This window comes from Castor canadensis, chromosome 12 (genome assembly GCF_047511655.1).
Source record: "Castor canadensis chromosome 12, mCasCan1.hap1v2, whole genome shotgun sequence".
NCBI classification, from domain to species: Eukaryota; Metazoa; Chordata; class Mammalia; order Rodentia; family Castoridae; genus Castor; species Castor canadensis.
Window position 1 is genome coordinate 52,942,549 of NC_133397.1, and position 21,061 is coordinate 52,963,609.

The 21,061-nt window shown below is 35.5% G+C and overlaps 1 protein-coding gene across 7 annotated transcripts in view; it reads right to left on the reverse strand.

Moving 5' to 3' along the window:
- The window catches only part of Pus10 (pseudouridine synthase 10), a 76,200-nt gene that overhangs the window by 25,512 nt on the left and 29,627 nt on the right, over window positions 1-21,061 (reverse strand). For all 7 annotated transcript variants that reach the window (XM_074049801.1, XM_074049799.1, XM_074049800.1 and 4 more), the window contains 7 exons: window positions 12,470-12,504; window positions 9,230-9,341; window positions 7,126-7,187; window positions 6,779-6,824; window positions 4,166-4,230; window positions 2,432-2,517; window positions 1,284-1,409 (listed from right to left, as the gene is read on the reverse strand). In XM_074049801.1, coding sequence (XP_073905902.1) covers window positions 1,284-1,409; window positions 2,432-2,517; window positions 4,166-4,230; window positions 6,779-6,824; window positions 7,126-7,187; window positions 9,230-9,341; window positions 12,470-12,504 — 532 coding nt within the window. The remainder of the gene's footprint in view (window positions 1-1,283; window positions 1,410-2,431; window positions 2,518-4,165; window positions 4,231-6,778; window positions 6,825-7,125; window positions 7,188-9,229; window positions 9,342-12,469; window positions 12,505-21,061) is intronic.

Genomic DNA, 21,061 nt, shown 5'->3' on the forward strand with positions numbered 1-21,061 from the left:
TGGCTGGTCTCAAACTTAAGATCTTCTTGCCTCCACCTTCCAAGTAGCTGGGATTACAAGTATGTCCTGCCACAACTGGCTTATAAATATTAAATTAAGTAGGTAAAAGCTCCTGGCACTCACCCAGAGTCTTTACTCCAAAGATTTTGGAAAATAGGTTACTTTCTTCTTCATTCAGTAAACAATTCTTAAAGACACTTTTTAAAAGGGCCCATCTACATGATGGGCAACAAAAAATAAGAGGGATGTAGTCTGAAGTACTTATCTTTCCTCCTGACAAGTCAGAGAGCTGGAAGAACAGTCATACCTCTAGGTGAGGCTTACAGAATGACATCACTTCCTGCTTGCAGTTTTTCCTGACATTACAAATATGAGTTCCTGCAACTGAAACCTTAGTCCCATTCCTCTTACCTAATCCTAGGTGAAATCACAAGATTGTATGCTGTCTTTGACCTGGCAGGCCTGTTGAGGCAAGGAACACATAAGCTTGACCAGACTGACTCATTCCCGACACACAGATTCACTAATATCTAGGAAATTCAAACTCAACACACTGCCCTCAAGTCTTTGTGAAATGGCTGTTGTTCTCTTTTCTCTAGGCCTGACTTCATGCCAATAGTGCTTTGCAGGTTGAGATGAAGCCAGACATTTGCCCAGTGCCTATTCTTTTTTTTTTTTTTTTTTTTTTGGTGGTACTAGGGTTTGAACTTAGGGCCTCAAGCTTTCTAAGCAGGTGCTCCAACACTTGAGCTACTCCACCAGTCCTTTTCTGTGTTGGGTATTTTTGACAGAGGGTCTCATGAACCATTTGTGTAGGGCTGCCTTCAAACCATGATCCTCCTGATCTCTGCCTCCTGAATACCTAGGATTATAGGCATGAGCCACTAGTGCCCAGCCCCATGCCTACTCTTGAACAAGAATTGGATGTGGAATGTGGAAGCTGTATTTTAACTTCCTCATATTCCCCCAAGGAGGCTGAGGCTGAGGCGTGACAACATCAGGGCTTACATAAATTCATTTAAAGGAACTTGGGTTGTTTTGAGTTTCCCAGGGAAGAATAGGCATTCTGAGAAAAGAAACACATCCTGGGGACCTAGGCTAAAATACAGACTAGGCCAGAAGAGTCCTGGATATAATAGTCCCTATTCATGGGAAAGCTACAGCCAGAGGCCCAGACTGTATAGTGATTAACAAAATACAGAAATTTTTCCTGCCATCCTCCCCTCAAAAAAATCTACACATGAATGACAATGTATTTAAAATATGAACATTATAACACTTACTCTCTGCTTTGAATACTGTCAACAAATGATCTGAAATTAATTCTTCCACTGAAGATTCCAGCTTCCTTTCTCCATCAATTATCCATGGAGTTTGTGGTAGATTCCTGGAGTACTTATTGTATCTCCCTGCCAAGGAAACATGGAATGGTGTGACTGACAATATAGGGTAAGTGGAGAAGTAATAGCTATTTAATAAGCCCACTATCTCAGGAGCTATGATATAAAACAAGGCCTAGCCCCTGATTCACAATCTGACTTCAGGAGCCAGCACAAAGACAGGAAGATAATAAAAAGATTAAAAATAATAATGGAATAGATGGCCAAAGCCGTGATATGAATGAGTTTGAAAGTAATAATGTTCATTTAACAATTGGACTGGCTGACTGAACAAGCTACATGACATTATAGAACACATTAAGAGTCATTAAAGAACACTCTTGCTTTTACACATAATATTTTCAATATAAAAGTGATTGGTGATAATGTATTGCAAAGAATTCAAATACAGGAAAATCTGAAGTGTTTGTAAGCTAAAAAAAAAACAAAAACCAAAAATCCCTAATAGACTATGACTCACTGTTTTATGATGCAGGCAGCTGCTATTGCCATAGGCAAAAAAGGCTACAGCACAATTTTACTTTAGCTATTACTATGAAGCAGTTGTAACTTTTAAAACAAATAACAACAACAAAAAAATCATCTGCTATACTGCCACTTGGAAAAGTCAATGCAACAAGTTTTTCAGGTAAAAGCCAAGTGGTTAGTCATTTGGAAGGTGGTAAAATTATTTTTTCAACTTTGCTTTCCATGTTAGAAAACATCTCTTACATTATAGTCTTTCTCCTGACCAGTTTTGAATCTCTATCTCTGCCCTTATTTCTTTCTACTTGGCTATCTCCGATGCAAACTACTAAAACCCAGGAAGGGTCACATCCCTTTGGCATGACACTGTAAGTAATAGATTTCTTGAGGATCTTTTAAAAAGTCTACAGAACCTAAAACAAATTTGGCTATCAATTCTACTACTCAAAAGAATAAACTAACCAGAACCTCGTAACAATAATAAGAATAGAAGAGAAGAGTCAGTTGAGTTGTTCAGAAGGACAATAGGGGGGCAGTGTATGCATATTCTAGACTAAATATTTTACCAGCCACAAAAACAGCACCATGAGCACATTCAATTTCAAGAACAGTGCACACAGCCTTTGGTGAGTTTGGAGGACAAGGAAACTGCCTGCAAAACAAAATAAATTTTACAGATACTATTTTCCAGACATAATATTGAGTCACAAAACTAAGATGATCAGCATTGTCTGAGACACACACACACAGAACCCAAGTCTCTCAAGAACTACAACTCTCCCTAACTTTTAGTTTCAGAACAGTAACTGTCTCTCAGTCCTCTGGAGTACCACTTTTAACACATGACAATGTCACTAACTAAATCAGGGCTCCAATACAACCTTTCATGCTCAGTGGGACCTCATCTTCCAAAATGATGATTTTTAACAGCCTTCAAGATTTGGGGGAAATCCATAGCTAAAGTGGAAACCCCTCCAGGCTCTTCAACCATTTTGCTCTCAATGGTCATTTGCTGCTTGCTTTAATGATCCTCAATTATTTGGGTAAAGCTGGTGTGTAGTAAATGACTGGTCCCATCTGTGAGTACATTCCACCTACGGGAACTATGTCCCACATCTGGGGGTGGGGGACTCTACCATTTTTCCCTTTTCTTCCTTCTTATTTCAACTATGACCTTGGGAATTACACCACAGAGTCTGAAGTAGAAAGTAGCTGACACCACCCTCCAGGACAGGCAGGAAAGAACAACATATGACTTTGTTCTCTGTCCATCATCTAGGAATTTCCAAAGCCACAAGCTGTACTGCACTTATAAATGACTAAATGCAGAGTTAACCCCAAATATGTGGCTTGAAAATTTCCTATGGTTTTCCTAGATGCCTGAACAAAGAAATCATTTAGAAACTCAGGAACTAATGCTTGTATAAAGTGACTATCTTTACTTTCTAAAATTTAATGGAAAGGATTGGCAGAATGGCTGAAGGGGTAAAGCGCAGGACCAGCAAGCATGAGGGCCTGAGTTCAAGCCCCAGTACTGCCAAAAAATTTTTAAAATAAAAATAAGGTTCAAAACAGTAAAATTTAATGGAAGTATTTCCATTGTGACTCATTTTTAGTTAGTAAAAGATATGAAATCCTCATCATAATGTCATTGTTTGAAATTTATTCAAGAATCTTCTGGAAGGATAACTACAATATTTTATTTAGTACAATAAATGCACTGAGAATTAAAATATAAGTCTCATTGTATTTCAGCATATTTTAACAACTTGTATTTTCAAAAGACACTGATGTCAAAATATGGCATTGGCTTGCTCAAGATTTCAACTGGGGAACAGAGAGTGGACCTATATAACCTGGTTTCCTGACTCTCCTGCCAATGCTTCCCATTACAAGTAATGACGCTCCCAAGCCTTCTACCTTTTCTGGGGATGGACCATACTAGGAAATAACAGAATTAGGCATGTAATGGGAATAGCACTGGGCCAGAGGTCTACTCTCTATTACTCAGTTGAAAACTTAGGTAAGTCAACTCCCTCTTTGTGAACATAAATATCCTCTGATGAAATTAAAGAAAGTTGGACTTGATTCATAATTTAAGTATTAATTTGACAAACATTTGTTCAATACCACTGCATATGAGATACTACACTGGGGTCTGGGGGTGTAAGGATGACTAAGATGCAATTCTGGCCCCTGAAATATGTCCAGTCTTAACTCAGCAATAAGTGAAGTTATCATGAACATTCCCTTTATTCCAAAATTCCATCATGCTTCCTTGCTTCTACACTTCTACTTACTTGCGGAAATCTTCTTCTTTTATCTTAGTCAAAGCTTTCATAACTGCCATTCTAGTGAATACCGACTATATAGGGTAAAATGAAAAGACAAGACATTTTATCACCTCAACAAGAACACACCAGAGCTCAAACACAGAACATGGTTGGAGAAATCTTATCATTTTATATACTTAAAAGCAAGAAATAGTGAAGTCTCAAGAAAATAAGTAAAACTTAAGTGCTCATGTCAGTTTTCAGTGTGATCTATGTCCCCAGTGATAGGCAGATTAGGCAGAACAAGTCTCCTTCACTGACTGGACCATTCTTCTCAAAATGAGGTAGTCTTCACACATGAAAATAATGACATTACAGGAAATGTGCTTTGATTCTTTTTTCCAGACCTCAAAAGGAATTTAGACTGACCTGTCTACCTTTTCTTCCTTACCTCCCTTTAGAAGCCACAGTATATAATTCAGGAGTTGGCTTCCAGGGTGAGGGGTAAATGAGAGGCAACAGTCTTCTCTGGCATCTAGCAACTCAATGTCACTCAACAGCCACAAATAAAATAAGTAAACCCACTGTACTGAAGAAAAGGGCATTTATAACAGTGCCCTACTTGTTGTTTTTCAATAAAAAGATGCACTTTGTGGTATACAATTCATATATTAATGCATATATACATGACTTGCTATGATGAATCACAATTATTTCTTCTGTTATGACAAATCACATGTGACTGAAAAGGAGACAAAGCAGGCATCATCAGTCAAAGCAAAGCTTTTTCTAAACCACATTCTGGCATACTCTAGGGAGTTCTACAAGGTACCAAAGGGTCAGAACTGAAAATAAAGTGCCTATTTGATAAGATATGAAATCTTAGGCCTGAAATAATTTCAAAAGATCACTCAATTTACTCACAGCCTTAAGGCATGGAAACTACATTTGAAGATCCACAATTCTCACTGGCCAAATAGTATGCATCTAAGATGCTTTGAAAAACATTTTTTATCCTATTATCTGATACTGGCACTTGTATGTTTCTTCAAATGTGACAAAAAATAAAACTAGATCTCAATATGAATATGGGTTTTCTTTTGTGGAACTGGGATTTAAACTCAGGACCTCACGCTAGCTACACAGGTGCTCTACCACTTGAGCCACTCTGCAAGCCTTTTTTGTGTTGGGTATTTCTGAGAGGGTCTTGCAAACTATTTGCCCAGGCTGGCCTCAAACTACAATCCTCCTGAGTTCTACCTCCCAAGTAGCTAAGATTACAGATGAGTTACTGGCACTCAGCATCAATACAAATGTGTGTCACAGGTCATTTGGGAAGAGCTTCCTAACTGGTGTGGCAAAGCACCAAGCTATAGTTGTGCCAACATTATCTGTCCTTTCAGTTCACAAAGGCCAGTGGACAGGGCCTGGGACAATGGGAATCCTCAAGCCTGTTGCTTCCAACCTGGAGCAATTTCAACCACTAACCTCAGGGTCCTGAACAAATATGGTCATATTTCAGTGTGGCCGTGATATAAAAGAAGCAGTGACGGACTATTTTAGTCTTAGTCTGCATTTCTAATTATTCCTCCACAGAATATTTGACACATGTCACAAACTCTCTAGCACTCCCCTCCCCCAATTTTAAAAGGCCCAATAAATTAGTGAAAGTAAGAGGAAAGACCAACAGATATATCACCTTTGACAATGAACATATTCTTTATAACAACCACAAGAACAATATAGATGTCAAGAAACTGTAGGAATCCCTGACTCTGTATAAAACAAGCTAAGTAACTGGGGCATGAAAGATTACCATTCTATCCTGGCATAATTTAAACTTATTTTATATGAAATAAATATAAAAGGACATACTAATTTGCTCATTAACATGAAAACCACCTAACATTAGACAATAAAGGAGAGTTTGAATGTAGCCTGAAATAGCTGTAGAGTATGGAATATTCTATAATTGTATAGGTTGAATATTGTGTAATATGGATATCCAAAGTCTGGATTATGAATGTTCAACCAGCAAAGTCTGTATAAATATTCCCAAATCTGAAACACTTTTGGTCCAAACATATTGGATAAAGGATACTCAACAAGTATTAATTTAGGACTGTTCTAATTTACTTTTGATTACATTTTTAAAACACCAATTTCTGGAAAATATATACTAAATAAAAGTTTGGAATGCTGCTTGATACCATAGATTTATGCAGATGATATAATTTGGGAGATTAAAAACTAAAAGTTGAGCTGGCAGAGTGGTTCTGCCTACCAAGTGTAAGGCCATGAGTTTAAACGCCAGGACCACCAAAAAAAAAAAAAAAAAAAAAAAAAAAACCTAAAAGTTGAACTTCCCCAAATGGCTAATAGTAACTTAATTGAAACACTAGTTCTAAACTTAATGAACTCAGACACTGACCAAAACATAAGGAAATTTGTGTGCTAAAACTTCCCAGCCAGAAGCAAAAATGCTGAAGAGTTGAAAAATATAAATATACAAACACAAAGATTTAAACATTGATTCTTGGTATAATCAAGTTGCCATATTTCTGATGCCTATTCATTTTAGTGTTAATTTAAATATTTAGTTTAGACAAAACTCACTAAAACTTAAGTACGAATCCTTACCTGTTTGTTTTTGGCAGGCTTGAAGCAATCTGGGCAAATTGCACCACTAAAATAAAATGCAAGTTAATGGGAAATGTTAATGAGTTCATTTTGGGACAAACAAAATTCAAATATATATTTTTTACAACAAGACTGCTAAACTCAGGATCTCAGGAGCAGACAAAATGAATACCTATATAAGCTGCACTGGTTTGCATAAAGAACCTTAGGTGAGAGGGTACAACTTAAGCCTACTAAGACATGACAAGTTCTAAAATAATCATTAGAAAGAGAAACAATACTATTTTCATGAAAACCAAAAGCATTAACAATTTTACACAACTGACGTTGTTTACGAGGCAACTTACAGGAAGTGGCAATCCTCAACTGTTTCTGGGTGAGCAAAGACCACACTCACTTCAAACAAGCTCTAAAAATTATAAAGACAGTTTTTAAATGAGCAAAAGGAAACTAACATCTAACAACTTATGAATGGAAATAGAAATTAACTCTCAAAGATTGGCTCAGAAAAAGTGACAAGGAAAACTAGAAATACTACTGCTCTCAAATAAGCTTGCACACAAGGCAGCTGGAAAGGAAATTTTTTTGCTTCTTTTTTTTTAACTTCTAAAACTCAGTCACTAGTGATACTAGCAAAAAAGTTTTAAAATAAAAAAAAATTAAATTTGTATTTTTTTGGACCAATACAAAAATTAGGTATAAAAATGAGCAAGAATGCAGGGAACTGGAAAGAGATAACTAAAAGAAACAAAGAACTATCAGTACTGTGAGTGGAATCACTAGTAGGGCAAAAACATTTTATTTACATCCTTGAAAACTCTGTAGGAAGCTTATTTTTAAGTGCTCAAATTTCTTAATGGATTTAAGTTTTAAAAGAGAGCTCTTTATTTTTTGTTTTATTAAAAAAGTGATTCCTCCAAGTTACAAAATAATCAAGTGCCAGATGGCTTTTCAATCCTACTCCACTCTGACCATTTTTTATGAATACAAACATATGTATACACTTCTTGAGATATTAGACATGCTCTTGGAAAACTGCTTTATTTAATCTTACTGAAATGACATCTTTCAAGTCTAAGGAATGTCAGACATTTAGTTGTAGAAAATTTTTCTAAAGTTAAATAAATGCTACAATGAATTCTCTCATACATTATGAAAGTACAATTTCATACTCGATATAGTTTTAGCTCTGCAGAGAATATAAAAAATTCCACATTAGAAAGATGCTATAAATGACATACCATGTTACAATTTATCTTTTTTATTGAGTTCTATATTTAATGAGTTTTGTATGTACTGAGTTCACTGGATCATTAGAAGCCTGTTAACTACTCTAAAATTACAATAATAAATAGCTTTTTTTTTTGCTCCTATTCTAACCTGTGAAATAAAATTAAAATGAACCACACATTTCCTAATAAAGAGAATTTCACTCAGCCTGATCTATTAAAACACTATTACATCTTTTGTTTTCTATTTTCTGTTCTCACTGATTCAACACGTAAAATTATTTGTGCTTCAAAACTGAAATTTGAGGTAAAAATATTTTGCATTAATCACTTCTCTAATTTCCAAAGTACTTTCATTACCTCATTTCCTGTTCATACTATCCTGTGAAGTAGTTTTATTCTCTATTCTCTCAGTATTCAGTTTAAAGGACAGTCAGAACTTATTCTTACTAACAGAGAATATATAATTTAGACTCGTTTTTTTTAAAACCTTAGCTATTTAGCTTTGGAAGATGATTTTGTGATTTTACTTTAATAGGAGTATGTCTAACACACAGGGAACTTCCTTCAAACAAAAATGAAGCAATAAGGACATCCTATTAAAATCTATTTTAAGATGAGCCAGGGATATGTCCTGATTTCACATCCAGAAACCTGTTGAGCTCTTCCCTGAAGTTCAATCCATTCCAGAGATTGAGGCGAGATCTTCTCTGGAATTAGGAAGGTGGCTAAGTGTTCTGGTTTCAAAAGCAGTCTCTGCCTAAAAGTAAACAAAGGGACTTGAGACAGCAACAAGTTCAGATTGGACTGAACTTCATTCTCACTGAAGGTGAATAGGGACTGTCTATGTATTTGAAGATAAGATCAGTCAGAGATAAACCAAAATTAAATAGTCTAGAGTTGACTCTATACTTGCTCAGTTATTTGTGTTTGCTTTGTGTCACTAAATCTGTTCCTCCAATTAAAGGCAAAGGTTCATTTCAAACTTTTCAGATCAATAGGTATACCTTACTTGTGTCTTGGATCACAAAGTCTTTGGGAAAGAACATCAACAGGGGCTTTAACCTCAATATAACACTATGAGAAATTAATATTTTTACAGCTTAGAAATCCTTTCTGAATTATTTAAGGAAAAGATTCTTTTGGCTACCCAAAACTCTGCCAAAGAATAAAGTAAAACCAATGAAGCCAGAGAATGAAAACAACACTGATGACCCAGTACCTTTCCATCAATGGGAACACCCAGTTCTTCTGAAAACAGAGGGTGAGTTATCCATTTGTAGGCTTCTTTTAGTGGAACTATATCATTTCTTCCCAGCGACAGACTATGCTTTCTGAATAACATAAAAAGTAATTCACTAACAGGAAAAACTTCATTTTTTCGTATTAAAGACAAAAACTCATCTTATGGACCTATATTCTAGCAAAATCAAGGAACTACTTTTTCTTAATGACATATAATACAATTTTTAAAGATTCAATGACAAAAATGTATTTTTCTGAGCTGGAATTGCCAGATTTCAGGACTTATACATTCTGGAAGATAAAAAAAGAGAGATAATTGTTATTGCTCAGAAACCATAAAACCATCTATTAACAATAGTCATATCTGTGTTAGAAATGCTTATACCTCCTCCCTTGCTGAAAATGGGGCTTACTTTTGAGAAATCAATGTAAAAGCTATACTTTTTTCTTTATTGCTGAGGAAGATATACTAAATACTGCAGTAACAATGTTCTGAAATGCTTATCAAAGTAGTTGATACATAAATATCTGAATAAAAACCTCACATTTCCCTAAAATCAACTCATGAGCCAACACACAGATTTGGGAAGTTTCCATTATGAAATCTAGTTTTAGTTTATCACTTAAAATTGTAATAGAAAAGATCTGAAGTAAGAGATATGGTATGGTATTATTAAAATTGCTTTATTCTGTTGAGAAACTGGGATATTACTAAAAAGTCCACATTATCCTAATAATTAAAACCTCAAACCAGTTTTATGGCTATTTACAGGACTGCTTTTAACAAAAGATCTTAGGGCCAACTTGTCTTTTAATGTCTAATTTTTACTGATAGAAACTACTCTTTTATAAGCAATGTCCATTGTAATTTAATTCTGCAAGACAAAAGGCACTACCAACTGCAGGCAGAAAATAAAAAGTAAGGTTAAATTAATCTGGAAAAAAGAATATAAAGACCACTGTTCCTCTAAAAATACAAATTAAGAAATAAATAACCTACTCATTCTACATCTAGCCAAGACTATACCTAATTACAGAAAGTGCTTTCATATGCTTTGGGATTATGGTTTAACAATGAAATACTCAGGTAAGCCCTACATTTGACAACTATTTCTCTACATTCAAGAACTTACTCAAATACTAAGCTTCATAAACTGCATCTAATTCTATAAATATAAGAAACATTTAGGTATTTTTAAAGACTACCTTTATACTGTATCAACAGTTTAATATTTGCATAGTGTCACAGTTGAAAGTACATAATTAACATATGACAATACATTTTTTGAGGATACATTTTAAAGGATAAAAAGGTGAAACAGAAAAACTTAAGAACAGAAACTATTTAAAAAGTTATTTAGACTTTAGAGTTCAAAAGGTCACACCAAAGCTAATCCTAAAAATGAGTTAAAACATTATTCATTATATATTTAAGAAAATTGCTATTTTAAATCCCTCAGTATTTTGAAATATAGAGCATGTTAGACCAGTTAAAAGACTTCAACTATAGCACTTTTCCCCTTCAGATTAAAAAATAGGAGTAAAGGAAACTTTGGAAATAGCTTGGAAACCTTATCCACATGTAGGGCAGAAATAAGTATTCAAGATGTCAGATATTCAACCCTAAAATTAGAATGTGGCTAATAGCTTTTCTAATTATAATTTACAGTAAATATGTTTATAGAGGTCCTTGGCATGTATTTCAGAGAGGTTAGCACTCACAAAGGTAAATGCAGTCCCCATTTCATACATAGTAACTGCATTTCTCACTCTCTGTCAGATAACTACTGCTGTGAATGTCAGTTTGTAATCACTTTTGCTATAGATACAACACAACCACCATTCTAAAGAAAAGAATAACCAGAATGTCCAAGGCAATTGCTTTTTCTCTAAATTTCTAAATTAAAAAATCATTTCTTGGGCTGGAAAAGTGGCTCAAATAGTAGAGCGCCTGCCTGGCAACTGTGAGACCATGAGTTCAAGCCCTAGTACTACCAAAATATAAAAAAAAGAGAAATTATTTCTTTTATGAAGATTCTTCTGTTATCTTTTAACCTAGAATGAACTAAGGACACTGAAGAAAAAGACTCGTGTCCTATATTTTTTGGTTCCAATATTTCTATTTGGGTCAAGTTCTTTTCAAAGAAACTAAGCTTATTTTAAAAATTCTTTGATAAAAAGAGGGGGAAGGAGTAACTCATAAGCAAAATGGTTGCAAACTAAAAACATTTAGGAAATACATGTTTTTACTATGGTAATAATTTTCTAAAAATATAGCATCAAGCTTTGTTATTACACCTTTGAGACTAATTTAATAAAACCTAATTAAACCTCCAAACCTTTGGTAAATATGTGGTTATTAACCTTTGAAAAGTACAGATGTGAAATATAAAACAAAACAAAATTACTTTTTCTATAAATCATTTAACCAAGTATGAGTTTCTACTTCAGAAATCTATAGCTCTGGACTTTTCTCAACAGAGTATACAGGAACCTCTAATAGTCACATGGTCCCTTCTATGGTACAGAACTTTCAGTTTCAAAATCCAACATGCTATGAAGAATTAAGTGTTTTTTAAAACAGCACCAAATCCCGATTTGAACATATGAGATAATTTACTTTGTTTAGCAAATTTGGTGTAAATATTATTGTTTCATTGCAGAAATATTAATGTTTAATTATACATTAAAGAAAGGAGCATATTATATATGACTTCTAGCACCATATTACATTCCTAGAATTCAAAGATTCTAAATTCTAAAATGCATTTGGCCTGTAAGGATTCCAAGAATTGTACATTTATGTTTTCTATGTGGTATCTGTGTATAAACTCACTGTTCTGCCTTAACCAGAATTTTACTGTTCATCATTTATGGCTTAGTTTGTACTTTAGTTTCTAAAACAATGCAAAATGTATTATCTTAGGTAATAAATCTTTATGTAAGTGTCTAAAGCATGTAAAACATATACTTATATTCACATTAAAGCTACACATACAAAAAAATGAATCCATTTCAATAGATTACTAATATGCTATATAAGTAACCTAACTGAATAATGCTAAATTTATACAATAATAATTGTTTCTTTGTGCCAATTTCTCTAGTAGCTAGTGAATTTACTCTGCAAAAAGGAGACAGAAGTAATAAAAGTACCTTAAGAATCAGGTAACTTGTATTTAAATGGTGATAAAAACTCCCTACCTAAATTACTTACCCCATTTCCTGTTTTACCAGCAACCATGCAGCATGCTATAGGCAATTTAGTCACACCCAGAAAGAAGAGAAAAGGGGGGAAATAGTCAGTGAAGTAAAGTTCCAACATCATTACCAAAGTGCTGAACTAATTTGCTAATCAAATTCCCCTTATTAGAAGAAGAGTGTTTAGGAATGTTGTAGTCATCTCAGACTCATTTAAAATAAAAAATGAGGTAAGATTTCACTTCATAATGCTGACTTACTATGGCGTAGGAATTCAATGGGGGTATCCCCTCCTCCCTACAGATTTTTATTTTTCATTAATGGGGTATGAGTGATTTTAACATGGATAGAATGCATTTTTTTGAAACATCTAATTATTTCTTGGGGAAAAGCCCCAAGTGACTGAGTACACAGTACTCAAAACACAGAATTAAAGGCTCTAGCTTTCTGTTTTTGTTTTTTCAAGAGGGATAACATGCTGGGCACCTATAATCCTGGCTACTTGGGAGTCTGAGATCAGGAGGACTTCAGTTCAAGGCCAGGCCAGACAAATAGTTCACTAAACTCCATCTCCAAAATATCCAGAGCAAAATGGACTGACTGGAGGTGTGGCTCAAACAACAGAATGCCTGCTTTGCAAGCCTGAAGCCCTCAGTTCAAACCCCATTCCCACCAAAAATAAATAAAGTAAAAAAAGTAGGGATAACATATTTTTTAACTCTATCTAGTTCATAATACTTATATGTTCAGGAGTTAAATGTAGTAAATACCTGCAACTCACTTTGAAATACAACAAAAGCTAAGATGGACCAATGGATGGATAAATGGATTAGATATATAATAAAGCAAATGGAGAAAAACAGTAACAATTATGGAATCTAAATGTGTAACAGACTTTCACTGACAATTCTTTGAACTTTCCTATACATTTGAAGATTCTATAATAAAATGTCAAGGAAAATGTTCTGAGAAGGATTCATTTTAAAAAGTTGTTAAACTGAAGGTAACATTCACAATCCTGGATGTTATGAGGATTAAATGAAATTTATGTAAAATGCTTTGCATAGTAAATATGTGCCACTAAGATTATTCAGTTTTCCATTAGACTCCCATAGCTTTCACTTTAGAAAAAGGATATACACAGTACACAGCATTTTGTGACTATTTCAAGAACATACACATATAAATCATGTTTTTATATGTCATATGACCAGTCATTATCACTCATATCCACTTCAAGATTCAGCTTAATGTATATATTTATGATTCATCTGTACAGGCCTGTCCTTGTTAATAAACAGGACTTCCTTCAAATGAACAGCAGGGCACTAGAGATTTCTAAAGACTTAGATCACTCAGAAACATTAGGTACATTAATTAGTATATTAATATGTTAAGACTTGAACAACATTCAATAAATCCACCACTAGGTAAGTAAGAACTGTTCCCAATGCACAATATGTTATTTGTTTACTCTATCCGCTTCCTTCACCTAATACTATTTGTGGAACTACAAGGCTGCTTCATTTATTCAAATCCTATTTCAATGTGTATGGGTATGGTATAATACACAAATTAGTAGGAGTCAGAAAACCTGGCTTCAAGCTTTACTTAATTTCTGGGATTCAATATCCTAATATGTAAAATGAGAGAGCTGGACTAAGATTACTGTAATTTATGTTTTTCTGATTGGCTAGAAGCTATCACTGATAGACATTCATTAGTACACTATTTTATAATACATGCAATTGAGACTAACAGGAATTTTGAGATCACAGAAACAATAAAAATGGTATTCCAAAGCTGAATGCTTGCAGTTAATGTTATCCCCTCCTTCCTTCAGCTTCATACCTTAAGAGATCAATAAATACTTATTTCTTCACGTATGCCAGGATACTAATACTTTGCTTGCAGGGATATTGTGATGAGATTATATATGTAAGGAACTAAGTAAGATCATGTACTTAATAATAATTATTATTGTTGCTGCACTGAAATTTTATCTATAATTTGCAAATAATACGATTCAGATTTATCCTTAAAAGACTTATAGGACTTGGTCTCATTCCTTCATATCCCCAAGCTGCTGTAGATGGTTCTGAAATCTCCTTTAAGAATGAAACCTGAGTATTGCCTTGGCTATACTCAGTCAAAAGAACAATGCAGGAGGTATCACAATACCTGACTTCAAACTATATTACAAAGCAATAACAATAAAAACAGCATGGTACTGGCACAAAAACAGACATGAAGACCAGTGGAACAGAATAGAGGATCCAGATATGAAGCCACACAACTATGAGCAACTTATCTTTGACAAAGGAGCTAAAAATATACGATGGAGAAATAGCAGCCTCTTCAACAAAAACTGCTGGGAAAACTGGTTAGCAGTCTGCAAAAAACTGAAACTAGATCCATGTATATCACCCTATACCAAGATTAACTCAAAATGGATCAAGGATCTTAATATCAGACCCCAAACTCTTAAGTTGATACAAGAAAGAGTAGGAAATACTCTGGAGTTAGTAGGTATAGGTAAGAACTTTCTCAATGGAACCCCAGCAGCACAGCAACTAAGAGATAGCATAGATAAATGGGACCTCATAAAACTAAAAAGCTTCTGTTCATCAAAACAAATGGTCTCTAAACTGAAGAGAACACCCACAGAGTGGGAGAAAATATTTGCCAGCTATACATCAGACAAAGGACTGATAACCAGAATATACAGGGAACTTAAAAAACTAAATTCTCCCAAAACTAATGAACCAATAAAGAAATGGGCATGTGAACTAAACAGAACTTTCTCAAAAGAAGAAATTCAAATGGCCAGAAAACACATGAAAAAATGCTCACCATCTCTAGCAATAAAGGAAATGCAAATTAAAACCACACTAAGATTCCACCTCACCCCTGTTAGAATAGCCATCATCAGCAACACCACCAACAACAGGTGTTGGCGAGGATGCGGGGAAAAAGGAACCCTCTTACACTGTTGGTGGGAATGTAGACTAGTACAACCACTCTGGAAAAAAATTTGGAGGCTACTTAAAAAGCTGGACATCGATCTACCATTTGATCCAGCAATACCACTCTTGGGGATATACCCAAAAGACTGTTACTCCAGAGGCACCTGCACATCCATGTTTATTGCGGCACTATTCACAATAGCCAAGTTATGGAAACAGCCAAGATGCCCCAGCACTGACGAATGGATTAAGAAAATGTGGTATCTATACACAATGGAATTTTATGCAGCCATGAAGAAGAACGAAATGTTATCATTCGCTGGTAAATGGATGGAATTGGAGAACATCATTCTGAGTGAGGTTAGCCTGGCTCAAAAGACCAAAAATCGTATGTTCTCCCTCATATGTGGACATTAGATCAAGGGCAAACACAACAAGGGGATTGGACTATGAGCACATGATAAAAGCGAGAGCACACAAGGGAGGGGTGAGGATAGGTAAGACACCTAAAAAACTAGCTAGCATTTGTTGCCCTTAATGCAGAGAAACTAAAGCAGATACCTTAAAGCAACTGAGGCCAATAGGAAAAGGGGACCAGGAACTAGAGAAAAGGTTAGATCAAAAAGAATTAACCTAGAAGGTAACACACACGCACAGGAAATCAATGTGAGTCAATGCCCTGTATAGCTATCCTTATCTCAACCAGCAAAACCCCTTGTTCCTTCCTATTATTGCTTATACTCTCTCTACAACAAAATTAGAGATAAGGGCAAAATAGTTTCTGCTGGGTATTGAGGGGGGGAGCGGGAGGGGGTGGAGTGGGTGGTAAGGGAGGGGGTGGGGGCAGGGGGGAGAAATGAACCAAGCCTTGTATGCACATATGAATAATAAAAGAAAAATGAAAAAAAAAAAAAAAAAAAAAAAAAAAAAAGAATGAAACCTGAGCTAGGGAGAGCGCCCTTTTTTTGAAGGAACCTCAGACTCCTCTGTACTCTTTAGTGACCCTTGTCTCTTCTTTTGAGGCAAACTCTGTTCTCTACAGCCACTTCCAGGTGATGTCATCAAAAGAGCAATGTATGCTGCCATCCTCTGATTATAAAGTAGGGCAAACTGGAGGTTGCCACGGGAAACCAGATAACCATGTGTAACCTGAAATTAAATCAAATGTCTTTAGTACCTGAGACGTGCTAAAGTTTTTTTCTTCCTAAACCTCTGCAGACTCCCTGCTCAGGGATGCTAGCAAGTTGGAAAGAACTAATCACACAGCAGGGGCTAGAAGGCTAAATCCCAAGAAAGTCAGTATTACTCAATTATTCAATTTTTACTACATGCTAATAATGCCCTGTACCTGCTTCTGCCAAGGAAGAAAAAGCATATTTCTCCCTTTCAGGTCACCAAGATAATTTTAATAAATGTTCTGTTCCTTACACAGTAAAAAAAAAAAATCCAATTTCTCTAGAGTAAGCAATTAAATTCTTCCTCCCCAATAGAACCAAGTGGCATTAAAATTATCCAGTTTAATCAAATTTGATACCAGAGGCAGTATGTCACCTCCTGAAAACTCCGGAACCATAAAATTTAATCCTGGATTCTGCTTTAACTTTGAGACTTCTAGGCAAGTCCTAAATGATGCAGGTGAAAAAGTGTTTGTATACTCTAATAACACTAAGACAGATGGACACACACACACACACACACACACACACACACACACACATATCATAGATAAATAAGAAGTTCTATGCCTAGGAATGGCTCTTGAGCTTAGAATTCTGAACTGGAGGTTTATCTAGCACCAAACAATGAGAGTTGGTGACAGTGGGACTAGAGATAAGAGACTAATTCAAGCAGAGCTGGCAGGAAAGACAGATGCGGGGCATTTAAAATGGCACATTGGAGGACTACAACTGAGTAAAGTTGAAATTTAGGGTACGTGTGTATGTGTGCATAAACTAGGATAGGGGTTCAATGATAAGAGATGAAACTGGAAAGGTCGGAACATTAGGACATGAACCTAATGTTCATAACCTAAGAAATGTCACATTTATGTACATACAAAGTTGTGTGGCACAGAGAAAGAACACTTGATCCTTGAATCTTCTGTCATTCATCAGGCCACAATACAACCATTTTCATACTATTTTTTCTTATGTGATAATGCAGGAAGAAGATACAAGTATTATGTATACGAAAACATTTTTTAATTAACGTATATTAATCATACAAAGGGATTTCATTGGATATTTTTATGCATGCATATCATGTACATTGATCATATTCACCCTCTAATACATTCTTTTCCCCTCTTCCTTCCTCCAAAACATTTATCATACATGAGAAAATAGACTATGAGTCATGAGTTCCAGAAAAATGACAGCATATTGTCCAGTCTACTTTTCTCATTTTTATTTCTTATCTAGCCCTTATAAACATCTACGCCTGTAATTCCTGATAGAAGAAAACAAACACTTGGCCAAAAGGCAGGCTCTGTCCTTCCAAACACCATATAATCTTTGCAAAATGGTTTATCTCTCTGGGCTTTGGTTTCTCAACCATAAGATGAAAAGATTTAACACTTCACTATTTTAGGGGTAACTCCTGTGTGGCACAACCTTTACTGAGAATGTAGAGATGAAACACTTGTCTCTGCCCATAAGTGAACCTCTGAACTGAGAGAAAAAAAGGAAGTGATAATAAACATTAACAGTATTCATAATTATACCTTAAAGCAACTGAGGCCAATAGGAAAAGGGGACCAGGAACTAGAGAAAAGGTTAGATTAAAAAGAATTAACCTAGAAGGTAACACCCATGCACAGGAAATCAATGTGAGTCAATGCCCTGTATAGCTATCCTTATCTCAACCAGCAAAACCCCTTGTTCCTTCCTATTATTGCTTATACTCTCTCTACAACAAAATTAGAGATAAGGGCAAAATAGTTTCTGCTGGGTATTGAGGGGGGGAGCGGGAGGGGGTGGAGTGGGTGGTAAGGGAGGGGGTGGGGGCAGGGGGGAGAAATAAACCAAGCCTTGTATGCACATATGAATAATAAAAGAAAAATGAAAAAAAAAAAACTTACAAAAAAAAAAAACAGTATTCATAATTAATAACACAGATGAAAATAATCAAAATGCAGAGTGCTGGGCACTGTGACAGGGATGCACTTGGGGAGACATGTAAAGGATCTTCACTCAGCATTCCAGGAAAAAGAAATGATACTTGATCTGAGCTTTGAGGGCTCACTTACTTAGAATTATCTGGCTAAATAAGCAGGGAGAGCATATCCCAAATCAGAGCATATCCCAAATAGGGTAAACCTTACACACAAAGGCCAGACTGCTGGGGAAGACTCTGGAAACTACACTTTAGTGATCCCTAAAAACCTCAGCATGAGTGTTGAGGGTATGGCTCAAGTGAGCGCCTACCTACCAACCTCCAGGCCCTGAGTTCAAACCCCATTATCACAAAACAACAACAACAACAAAAAAAACCCCTCAGGATGTATAGTAGGGGAATGAAAAGGAAGAAACAGGAATTTAGATCACAGCTCTATTATACTCATATTAAGGGACTTAGATTTTACACGTAACAACAAAATGATGCCACAGAAAAGGAAATTAATATTATTATTTTTTGGCAGTACTGGGGTTTGAATCAAGGGAACTTGGACTTGCTAGTCAGATGCTCCACCACTACAGCCATGCCCCCGGCCCTTTTTTGCTTTAATTATTTTTCAGGTAGGGTCTCATGTTTTTGCCCAGGATGGCCTTGGACCATGATCCTCCTACCTATGGTTTCCAGTGTAGTTGGGATGACAGGTATGTACTGACATGTCCAGTTTATTGATTGAGATGGGGTCATGCTAACTTTTTGCTTGGCTGATCTTGAACTGAAAATCCTCCTGATCTCCACCTCCAGAGTAGCTGGGATTACAGCTGTGAGCCTCTGCTCCTGGTCCACAAAAGGATTTTAAGCAATGGAGAGGCATGTTGTTCACTCTGACCAAGAATTAGAGGAAGATGTGATCTAAGGAAAGTGAAGACAACTGCTAAACTAAAGCAGAGACTGAAGCAAGAAATAATATATTGTGGCACAGCCGTTAAAGATGAAGTAGAGTAGGTGGTTTTAAGAGGTGAGTGGACACAGACTGACAGGAGTTGGTGATTAGCAGTTTCTAAATTACCAACAATGCCCTTCAAATGCTAAAGTTTTTTAAAGCCTACTTGTCTCTTGAATCTATATATAACAAAGATAATACAAATACAGATTTGTCCCAATAGGGAAACAACAATAGTTGTGTGGACAGCCGGAGACATTAGCAGTACCTTCTGCTCCTAACTCTTCTCCCTACACACATACATATATACATAAGCACATTTATGTGGAGGTTTTTGTACACAAATAGCCAGGTGAGAAGGATGGCAGTAACAACAGAAACTCTTCTTCCTACCTAAAGCAAATGCCTAAGATTTCTTTCTTCTCTTCTTCCTTCCCACCCCCAGCCTTACCAGGGCCTGCTCTTTACCTTGTATCAAGCTTAGTGGAAAAACAGAGGAAGGAAGAATATTCTCTTCTAAGCAATGTTTGGCTCTACCTCTTGGCTGAGGAGAAAGTATCTCCTCACTGCCCCCAACTGACTCCTCACTTTCACCACTGCCCCACCTCAATCCCAGTTCTTCTCCCAGAGCCTCTGACATCAGACCTGTGATGAAATGACTGCAACATACTGAATCTGGGTGCCACCTCTGATGAATGAGTTTTATCCATTGCACCTTCCAAAGCCGTAGGAGCTGCTATGTGCTTGGCTCTGAACTTTTTTTTTTTAATTTTATTAGCATATATTAGTTGTACAGGGGGATACATAGTGATATTTACATATGTGCTTATAATATATCTTAGATAAGATTTACCCCCTCTATCATTCTCTCTTCCCTCCTTCTTAAAACAATTTCAACAGGTTTCATTCTTATATTTTCATATATGGATAAAAAACACATCCATCATACATAACCTCACCTTCTCCCACACACTTCCAAAGAAATTTACCTTTTGTTAGAAAATATTTCCTTCATAGGTATAAACCAGACTCAAAGGCAATGTTTTAAAAGTATAAGAAAACAGTTTTAAAGTACTATCAAGTACATTTTAAAAGACTATAAAATTAACATGCTAATTACAAATTTGGCTTTATCTATTCATTAAAGTATATCCCCAAGAATAATTTCAAGCTAAAATTTGAATGAATGGTGATGTTGACCTAGTTTAAATTACTGCATGTATTTGCAGTCAATAGAGCTCCATTTGTTTTTAAATATTCTACATTTTATTTTAACTAATTCAAACAACAGTTTGAGTTCTTTGGGTGTAAACCTCATTCCCCAATTGCAATAGCTAACTTTAGTATTGTGATGATCAAACAAATACTTCATAAACTGTAAAATGCACACACAATCTTCCATATCTCGTTTTTAAAGACAGGTCTTTTCCAAATTAGTGAATTTTATTATAATGTAAAAAGTAGGTTACATATCAAGATATTTGAGTCTTTCTAAATGTGTTAAGGCAATGTACTAAAAAATTCAAATCTTTCCAATATAATTGATAAATTCTTCCAGTATATTAAGACTTTGACGTGCTTGCCA